Source organism: Artemia sp. Qi Xiang Cuo, chromosome 18, assembly GCF_049724085.1.
Source record: "Artemia sp. Qi Xiang Cuo chromosome 18, ASM4972408v1, whole genome shotgun sequence".
In the NCBI taxonomy this organism is placed as follows: Eukaryota; Metazoa; Arthropoda; class Branchiopoda; order Anostraca; family Artemiidae; genus Artemia; species Artemia sp. Qi Xiang Cuo.
In genome coordinates, this window is record NC_142811.1 from 23,811,428 (window position 1) to 23,822,481 (window position 11,054).

Sequence of the window (11,054 nt, forward strand, 5' to 3'; positions counted from 1 at the left end):
CCCTCTCTCATCTTGACGTTCTTCTGCCAGAGAGGGTCAAACAGACCGAAAACGAAGCGCTTTATAGAGTAGACAGGAAAGGTCAGTCATAATTGTGATGTGCACCTCTAGATGGTTCAGTACCTATAGCCAATGACTACCTAGTACAATTTTAACTTATATATAGCAAATTGAAGTCAGATGCTGCATAATGTTCAGCTTTATATTGTAATTGATACAGATTCTTCTTGAAGTTGTCGACTGAGAAACGTATGAAAATTTGCTGTTCTATGAAATTATGAAACTACTAGGTACATCGGTTTGTTTAGGAAAATATGTTATGACATACAACAATGATATTACGGGGTAAGAATACTCTAAAGGGGACCTATAAAGTGAGGATTACTGTAGTAAAATAAAATAAGATGACTGCAAAAATGCATTTATTTTTGAATGTCTTAAATGAAAATCAATATCACTCACAGATTTACGATATGAATTGTCAAACTAATGGATCAATTATGTTGGAATTATTATAGCTCAGTGCACGGTATTTTTTGTACAGATGCTTTAACGAAACGAAAAACTGTTATTAATGCGATAAACGTAACAATAAAATGACAAGGAAAGAAAATTATCTTAAAAGCAAGAAATGAAAATGTCTCTTAAAGAATCACTTAGCTGCTGGCTAAATAAACACACTGCGAATAAATTGGTAGCAAAATTAAACAGTTCCATATTATTCGTAACAGTCCTGAATATTTTAAAAGCTTCTGTGTCATTGATGCCACTGTCAGTTTTGAGGACTGACAACACCCCTGCTGGAAATGTCGTGATTAAGAACCAGATACTCAAAATCAGGCAGCTTGCCATCAGTCTTGAGTCTTCACTTGAAAGCCCAGATGTCTCTGTTAGCTTCGTTGTACTGTTAACCACCGAGCTACTTCTCCTAAGCTCTTGTCTTTTTCTTATTACTTTTGAATATCTAATTAAAATGGCAATATTTAATATTACCATAAATGTTCCTGGCAAAAATCTTGCCAGAACTTGTGACACAATTGAATATACTTGCCACATTGTGCTCTCTGTCACATCACTGTTTTCAACAACTTGCCACTCACAGCCCACTTTACAACTAACAATCGTTGATGCGAAGCTTTCTAAGAAATTTGAGGAAATGGCGATAATTACACTAAGTAAAATTGAAATATATGCCACTTTGCGCTTATGAACTTTGCGGAATAGAATTGGGTGGCAAACTGAAATGTATCTTTCAATTGTTAGCCACAAAACGGCATATATTGAAAGAGTTATTGAAAAGTTAGTGACTGTAAATTCAAGATAAGCTTCATAAAAAGCTTCAGGATACACTCTGCAATGCTCACTCCAAAAGTGCTGTATGAGAGGGGTTGCTGTAATCATTACAAATAAATTAGAATATCCCAGAGTGTTTAAATAAGTAAGAGTGGCACCTGATATTTGTGATCGATAGATAATAACCAGGGATAAAACATTGAAAATAAAACCAATGATTATAATTATATTTGAAATAATTGCGTAGGATATGAAATTCACTTGGTCAACCTCTGTTTCTAAAACGCATGTTTCGTTCAATATTTTTTCATACAATTGAATTAAGTGGTTTAGTTCACTGATGTCCTTTGGGTATCCAATGGTGATCATTTTCAGTCACATATCCATTTTCACAAGCATAAGAAACTATTCCTACATACTTCTTATCGTGCAACTTGTAAAGAATTAGAGTTTTAGGTCTTAAATTTATTTGATTGCGTCAGCTCTGATAAGAAAACACAAGAATGATTAAGATTAAGTCTTGAGTTGAAATAATTTAAAACGTGATGGATGACGAGACCAGAAATATTTTATAGAAAGATAAGAAAATGGGAGAAATGTTTAAGTGAAATTTGGTAACTTGTGAATTTTATCGTGCCTCCAGTCATCCACGGGTATTTTTGGAATTACAAGCGTTTGACACCTGAAACTCCGATCGGATAATAATCAAAATGCTCCGATCATTTATTATCATTACCAGTGGGTAACCTGCAGAACTTACAACCCTCGACCCGGGGGATGTGGGAGGCTAATTCTACTCTGGCTGCATAGTTATTTGACATTCGGAGCAATTTGAACAACAAGGCTATCTTAAAAGTTTCGTCGTATGTATTTGAGAGAAAAGGGCTAGGGCGGGGGGGGGCTGGTTTCCCTCCGATCACTTTTCAATCTTGAAAAGGGCACTGTAACTTTCATTTGCTAATCGAGACAGCACCCTCTGAAGCTTTTACGACCGCCACTTCCGTATGAAGTGCCTCTGAAAAAAATAGTAATACATTAAGCCTTAATGGTTGAAAATATTTTTGTAATTATTTTTCTAATGCCTACTTTTATGGATGTTCTTATGAAGTTGCAAAACTGAGAGGAAATCCAGTGTTTTAAATCTACCTGACAATAAATGAAAAAAATTCTCCGGATTTATTTACTTTAAATAACTGCTGTACCTTTTTTGTTTTTGTATTTTCAGTGACTTTGAGTATCAGTCATTTATTCAGTGGTTAAATTTATTTTCTACAACAAGTGCAGAAAGAAAAACTGAACCTCTCAGGATCCGTCCTCTCACACCAAAGCACTTTCCTTTCCAAGCATATTTTTTGTGTTGTCACCTTTATTACTCGTGGTTTCCCGTTGATGGCTTTGGTATCATGGTTGTAACTAGACCCCGGCGCCGCGCCGATGAGGGAAGACCGGCGGTGGCGGGGCCAAAAACAGCGCACCACGCCGCGCTGCCGATAAGATGTCGGCGGCGCGCCGCCGGCGCGATCATTGTTGACCGCAAACATTAATGTTTTTATCAGTCTTTCCCAAATCACAGCTTAGACTTACAACAGATTCGAGCCTATTCATGAGTTCAAAACTTCACAAGTCGCTGGCTGGAAACTGGTCTTCTTTGTTATTCATCAAGAGAAGTAAAAATCTGGTAGAAACGAAATTGCTGTGGCGTTTCAGAACCCTTGCATAATAGTTGAATTATCTATTAGCTATGTATTCTTAACATAAATAATTATCAAAAATAGTAGTGTTTTTTCATCGAGCATTATTGCATGCAAAACTTCAAATACCGTATCACAAAATTCGTCAGTTATCTGGGCAAAAACTTTGAACATAAGTTTGAACTTAGAAGCTTAATTTTTTCATAATGCCCTTTGCCTATAGCTGTTTTGTCACATTTAAAACAGTTGAAATGGGTGACTCTTATATTGATTGTTTTTTTTTTTTTGCTCTTTTGGATTCCTAGAAAGTCTTCCTTGTATTAAAAACAGGTTTTTAATAAAAAAAAAAAAATACAGTTTAAAGTTTTTTTAGTCTTCTTTATAGAATGTGTCGTGTAGGCTAAGGCTGAACTACTGCTTTCTTCTATTGCTTTTCGCTGCTCTTTTGGATATTATTCATTTTTTCTTTAGGGGATTCATTCCAAATTATAAACTCATAAATACCCAATATAAGCTAAATTATAAACTGTATCTAAAGGAATAAATTTATCAAATTGAAAAATATGTGATGAACACTTCACATGAGAACACTTCTGAAACAAAAAACACTTAATGGTTTATTCGGTATGAAGAAAAATGAAGTGCCAATTATTTTCTTAGGTAAAAAAAAAGCTCATCCGTTTTAAATGTAATTAAATGAAATAATATGCAGACTGAAGTAGCTCCAAGAAGATGTTAAGATTTTCTTCCTAGTTCTTCATTTTTAATCCAAGCAAAATGTTAGGAGACTTAGTATCAGTTATTGAGTTTAAGCTTTGATTTCCAAATGCTCACAAAAATTACTAAATTTAAGAAAGTCGCAACAATAAGTCACCTGTGGTCAAAACACTCAAAGACCCCTCTTTGATCCCCACCCAGGCTCAAAGCTTCTGCTACGGTCATATAAATGGAAATCTCCAAAGAGTTTCATTTTAGAATAGCTTTCAAGCGTAGTTAGGGGTATTTGACCTTTTTTGCTTTTCTTCAAAGCTTTGAAAAAAGTGTTCTAATGTCCCAAATGTTACATTTGTTATATTTGTGCATATTTTTGGTAATCATTTGTGGGGTGATCGAATTTTTTAAACCACTGTAGATACGTAAGAACGTTGTAACATCTAGTACCCTGAGGTCATAAGACTGTCAAAGACTCCTCCTTGAACCTCCCAAATTGAAAGCTTTTATTATGACCTGGCCTTTTAATGTAACTTGGGCACTGGATCAAGGGCGCCATTGTCACTCAAACGCAACGTTAGCTGGAGACATCGATATCGCTTTCGTCACACCAATTCGTTTTAGTGTGAATCTGCTTGGTACTTATGAATGAATGTTTTCAAAGTAAACTCGTTTCATCAATAAGAAAAAAAGGGTTGTATGCATGTGTCCCTTTCCCCTTGTACGATAAAACTATACAAGTGCTGTATCAAGTATAACTCACGAAAATCTTGTTAATTTTTGTCAACTTTTCAACTTTTTGGCATCCTTGCTTTCAATAAAAAAAAATCAAGGACTATCACTTAAATATAATAACTCCCTACGCCCACCCCCTCTGGATACCACCTTGATAGGATGCCGTCTCTTCTTTAAATTAAAAAAAAAATAATTTTGGCATCCCTGCTTTCATAAAAAAATTTCGAGACATTATCATTTAAATGTAATACCTCCTACCACCTTGATAGGATACAGTCTCAGCTTTACATTAAAAAAATAATTTACTTAATAATTAACTATATCACTATATGGCTCAAACAAACACGCAAAATAACGTTAAACAGCTCAGTGTTCCTTGAAAAAAATTGAGGGTATGAGTAAAGTGGTACAAAGACAAAAACAAAAATGTCGAAATTATTCAGATATACCTAAAATTATGGATAACTGAGTCATAGATTCGCCGTGGCATTCAATAAAATCCAAAGAGTCTAATTAAAAGGATGCACACGTAAAAGCCAAATTAGGCCAGTAACCTATGAGAAATCGCGAAATACCCAAGACAATGAACAAGTCCCAGTGGAGGGCGCTGGGTTTATCAAAATATTTCAATGGTTTCCCATGGAATTTGATGTCATTTTCTTCCGTCTCCACTTCAAATGAAAAATAAATCTTTTTGGCATCCCTGTTTTCAATTCAAAAAAATGAGGTATTATCATTTTAAAATGATAGCCCCCTACCCCCCCCCTCTATAGGCAGTAATTTACATTTTTTTTATGAATCATATTTTTGTGGTAACTTCCGTTTCAATCTTTAGTTCCCCATCCTAGTACATAGCTTAGTCTATAGCTAAATTTTGTCTTAACAGAAGGGTTTTTTCTTGGGGGGGGGGGATAAAAATTGTCAGAAAGAAGATTATATTTTCTTTAATCTATCAGGCGTTCAACGATTGAGTATTAAACATTAAGAAAATCTTGTCTAAAAACAGCAAAAGAAAAAAAAATTCTGCAAACTTACAATTCATCTGTAGAAACAATCTGTCGGCTATCAATTTCAAAATCCAACTGAAGGCTGAAGATTTATAGTATTGAATACGTTCTATAACTCTATTCAGCTTGAAAACAAAATCCTTCGCTACGAATGATGTAAGAAATAACAATTGGGAAACTGCATTTGAAATGATTTAAACTCATTTCATAAAGACGATACTTTTTTTGTCAACATATCAAGAACTGTGTATTTTGCAATATTTGCAAATGCATATTGTATCTGTCTGGTTTTTATGCAAAGTAAAAAAAGAGACGAAAATTAACGAATAAGAGAGTACTGAAGAATTAGGGTTTGCAAAAAAATATTTGACAGGGAAAGTCACTGGTGATAAATCGCTAGAGGTGGCACCGTGATTGTGTGATTTTTGGGGATTCGGGGAACCAAATTTTTTTTCGGGGTGACGCATAGATTTTCGGGGAAGTATCCGAAAATTCGGGGATAGTGCAAGCCCTACTTTATTTCTAATCAGGAAAATCGAAATACTAAACCGCACGAGAAACAAAAGCTCCGACTTTGCGGTTGACGTAATAAAGAATTGCCGCAAAATTAATTTAAAGTCAATCGAACACCGCCGCCTCTATCGGTGGCGGCGCGCCTGGGGCGCGCTGGTGGCGTAGCGACACTTTGTTGGTGTTTGACTGGGCGTCTCGTCGGCGGCTTTCAGTCGATCCGCCGGCAATGCGCCGGGGTCTAGTTGTAACATTAGCTGCAACCTAGTAAAGAGCGAACCGCGGGCCATAGTAACCAAAAGTTAAAAACGCATTCTGAAAAAAAGTGCCTAGTGGAAAAAAGTTGCCATCCGACACTGATTCAGGAATGGTAACTATTATTTCGGTTCGTCTTAAAAATAAAGGTTCATTGCGAAAAGAAATTTATGGTGATTTCGAAAAAAAACGGAAAACCCTGGAAAGTCGTGTCAGATCAAGATGAAAAGTATACCATTGGAATCATCATGGTCGAAAACGTTTTGTAGGGAAATTACAATCCCCATCTTGAACAGAAATGAAAGTCCCTTTTTTGCATGGGTAGCACTGATCTGTCTCCCTTTTTTTTTTTGTTTTTTTTTTTCAGGGATAGCAGGTTACCATAACGTCATAAAGACATTTTAATGGCTCATTCAAAAGCTATTTCTCATATCTACATGTTTCTTATAAATCGCACCATCTGCAAGTACCTTATGGCACTAAAAATGGCACTTTCTGTGCCATTTCTCCAGGGGTGGGGCTGTTGGGTTACCAGAATGCTCGTATGTGCTGAATTGCTCGTAAAGAAGCTATTTTTTATATCTACGTTCTTCTTATAAATTCAACCATCTGCAAATTCCAAATGGCACTAAAAACGGCACTTCTGGTGCCGTGTCTCAAGTGAAAAATCTGGGCATAATGGGCTGCCGGAACTTTTTAGTGTGAATTTTAATGGATCATTGGAAAGGTATTGCTTATTTCTATGTGCTTTTTGTCAATTCTACCATCTGTAAGTGCGATATAGTACTACAAACAACAGTTTTGGTGCCACTTTTTAAGTGGAAAAGCTTGGAAGTATAAAACGGCATCATTGTAATCATTATGGTCCAAAGCCTTTAACTGGAGGTTCCTAACTGGAGGCAGAATGTCAAACGTTCAATTCGTGCTTGAGCATTTGTTTTCAATCATGGTTTTGTCCCTTCTACATAATTATTTTTCTGATAATTCACTAGTTTTTTAAATTTGGTGCACTTATTTGCAAAGGCGCCCGTATAAAATTTTCCAGGGGGAGGGGATACCAGAATAGCGAAGATTGGAGGAGAATTCACGGGGGTATTTATTTTCCTCGGGGGGGGGGGGGGTTATTTTCCCCGGGGCGGTATATTCCAAAGGGGTAATCGCCGGGGGGGGAGGGGGTAAACGCCGACCACCAGACTGATCATTATACCTTAGACTGATCATATTTCAAACAGTGAATGGTACAAAAATGTGATTCTATACCAGTATAGAAAAACCAAGAGTTTTACTATAAAAAAAAGAATGATTACTATTTTACTAATATTTTTACAAATCACTATTAATTTTACTATTCAATTTAAACCATTTATTTGTAATTTATTTAGAATTATTTGTTGATTTATTAAAAGATCAATATTTTTAATTTATAAATTCTGGTATCTTGACTAAATTCCCGTTCAGGTTTAAGCTAAAAGATAAGTTTCATTATTATGAAAGAAAAGCAAGCAAAATTCCTAATAGAATAAGACCATATAGGATACAACCAATGGAATAGACACAGGGTGATCATTATAAATTTAAGCAAAGTTAGAATTTTACCCCTTAACTAGGATTATATTTTAAAAATTCAAGAAAAGAATAAAAAATTAGACTTATGTTTTTAGGTTGAAAAAAATATGAGAAAAGACCAAGAACAAACTGACTCCTGGTAGGGCACGACGTTGTATATATATAAAATTTCCTTTGTTTATTAATTCCAAAATGCGGTAAGCCTTATTAGGCTTGTCGCACTATTGCTAGGGCATAAGAATACCTTTGAGAGTATTTACTCTACACCCTAAATCGGGTTCTAGATAAATGATAAGATATTTATTTCAAGAAATTACTATCACAAGCCCTGAAGGGCCGAATTCGAATTTCGAAGTCCATAAAAAAACAAACAAGCAAGAATATCATAACAAAAGCACAACAACTTAAAGATTGGCAACCAATGCAAAAAAAAAAATAAAAAATAATCAAATATCGGAATGCTGTATGATTCCTTTGTCACTTATATTAAAAACTGCAAAATGGCAACTAGTTAATAAGATAAAAACTGATAAAACTGAAAAAAATAAATAATATACACATTAACAAATGTTTAAAAAACAACATAAAAAGGGGATAGGGAACAAAAAAAAAGTGTATAAAGAAAACCGAGCTGTTTCTTTTATTATATAAGAGAAAAGACAAAATTTATGTACAAATTAACCACTATTTATTAAATCAGTAAAAAAAGGGATAAAAGATTTCTTATACCGCAAGGTAGTACAAAGAATGGGAGATAAGGTGGGGATAGCCTGGGACACAGTTCGTGGAGGACGATTTCATCAGGTACATGGTATTCAGGGAAAAGGTTCGCAGTACGGGGGTTCAAAAGTGCCAACTTACCGAAACGGAGGGACAAATTATTTCTTCGTCTCTCGAGGGTCTCTAGGTTTGAAATATTTAACAAATGCAAATACGGTATCTTGCCCTCTTTAAAAATAATTCTTAGAGCTCTCTTTTGGACATTTTCAATTTTTTGTGTTGCTTCATTTGAGAGGCCAGGGTGCCACACAGGACAAGCATAAGTAGAAATGACCCTATAACTCCGAACAGTACACCATATATGGGCATAGAGTCATTAGGGAGAGAACGTGGTTAATGGGGTCAATGACCTCTTTTTCCAAGGTCGATTTATTTGTTGTTGTTGTTGTAAGTGCACGCTCTCAGCGAATGTCAAGGTCGATGTTGTTGTTGTTGTAAGTGCACGCTCTCAGTGAATGTCAAGGTCAATGTTGTTGTTGTTGTTTTTGGCACGCTCGAGGTGAATGTCATGGTGTCCAGAAATAGTATTTGTTATTGTTGTTCAAGCCAAATGTTATGAGTTTCCCGGAATTTGGAACACCTGTGCTGTCGACCTCAATTCACCTATCGTGAATCAATAATTCCCCTTAGAACAACAAATTAATTCTCCTGTCTTGACAGATCAATCAACCAATGACATCATCTGTCAGACTTTAAAAATTTTCGCATAGAAACGATTCTCCAGGAATAGATCCAAGTCATTAATGTCTTTGCCTCGGAAACAACTCTTTTGGTCGAACTCCAAAGGATATTAATAGCCAAAGGCCATGGAAACAATTCTCCAAGAAACATCTTAGCGATGAATTGTTTTAGCGCGGGAATCAGGTTTCTTATTAATTTGAAATGCATTAGCGCAGAGATCCCAAAAACAAAAGGAACACGCTGAATTACGTTTAGGGATTATTTGGGCGAAACTGTTTTAGACAGGTTATGGAACTATTTCGGCGAAACAGTTAGAGACATTTTAAAAGATGATTTTTGAAGAGATTTTAGAAGAGAATTTAATGGTGAAACTCTGTGGTCGTTATAATACACAAGTTTCATATGAACAGTGTTGTGAGGTCCTCTAACCCAACCCCAAAGGGTTCCAATCCTCCTACCCCAACCCCGAAGGAAGCCCCCGGTCCTCAAATGCCCCCCAAGCTCCCACAGGGCCACCGGCGCCCCCAAACGCCCACCCCCACCCCCAAAGGCCATCCCCGGGCCCCCCAAAGGCCCATCGAGCTCCCAAAGGACCAACGGGGTCCCAAAGGCCCTCCACCGGTCCCCAAATGTCCCCCAGGCCCCCAACGCCCCCCCGGACCCCCAAAGGCCCTCCCTGTGCCCCAAAGGGCCACCGGCGCCCCCAAAGGCCCACCCACACCCCCAAAGGCCAGCACCCGGCCCCCCAAACGCCCCCCCGACCCGAGAAGCGCCGCTGGGATGCGCCGTGGGCCAGGAAAGCGCCGCAGGATGTGCCGCAGGGATGCGCCGCGGGTCAGGAAAGCGCCACAGGAGATTCGCCGCAGGGAGGCACCGCAGGAAAGCGCCGCAGGATTCGCCGCAGGGATGCGCCGCAAAAAAAGTAAACTAAAAAGTAAAAATTTCGAAATGTTATCCCCCAAACGCCCTCCTCAGACCCCCAGAAGGCCCTCCCCTGGTCCTCAAAGGTCCCCCGGGCTCCCAAAGGGCCAACCGTCCCCCAAGGGTCCCCCGGACCCCCCAAGGACCTCCCCCGGGCCCCAAAGGTCCCCACGGCACCCAAACGCACACCCCCCCCCCCCAAAGGACCCCCGCGCTCCCAAAAGACCCCGCAATCCTCAAGGGCCCCCGGATCCCCCAACACCCACCCAGGGCCCCAAAGGTCCTCCCCCGGTCCCCATACATGCACACAAAAACTTACACACACACAAAAACTTACACACACACAAAAACTTACACACACACACGAAAACTCACACACACACACGAAAACTTAAACACACACGCCACAACTTACACACACACACACAAAAACTTACACAAACACACACATACAAAAACTTACACATGCACTCGAAAACTTACATGCAGACAAAAACTTACATGCATACAAAAACTTACACACACACACACACAAAACTAACAAACACAAACAAACGAAAAAAATCACACAAAATAAAAAAATTAAACTCAAAAAAAAAATTAAAAAAACGAAAACAAACAACAAATCTAACAAGAAATCAAAAAAACTCACACACAAACACACACAAAAAATTAAACACACACACACACACACACAAAACTTAAACACACACACACACCAACACATACACACACACGCCAAAACTAAAACACACAAAAACATACACACACACACACACACACAAAAAATTATAAACACACACACAAACAAAACTTACACACACAAAAACTTACACACACACACACACACAAACTTACACACACACAAAAAAAACTAACATCAAAACACAAAATCTTAGACACA

At 37.7% G+C, this 11,054-nt stretch overlaps 1 protein-coding gene across 1 annotated transcript; it reads right to left on the reverse strand.

Moving 5' to 3' along the window:
* Positions 1-411: 411 nt before the first annotated feature.
* Positions 412-1,699, reverse strand: LOC148941345 (putative G protein-coupled receptor AH9.1). The gene has a single exon (XM_089104045.1). The coding sequence runs from the start codon at positions 1,660-1,662 to the stop codon at positions 619-621; it is 1,044 nt and encodes a 347-aa protein (XP_088960171.1). The 5' UTR covers positions 1,663-1,699; the 3' UTR covers positions 412-618.
* Positions 1,700-11,054: the final 9,355 nt, after the last annotated feature.

Excerpts from the sequence above, each read along its gene's own strand:
- LOC148941345 (XM_089104045.1), bottom strand. The coding sequence starts at position 1,662 with ATGATCACCATTGGATACCCAAAGGACATCAGTGAACTAAACCACTTA.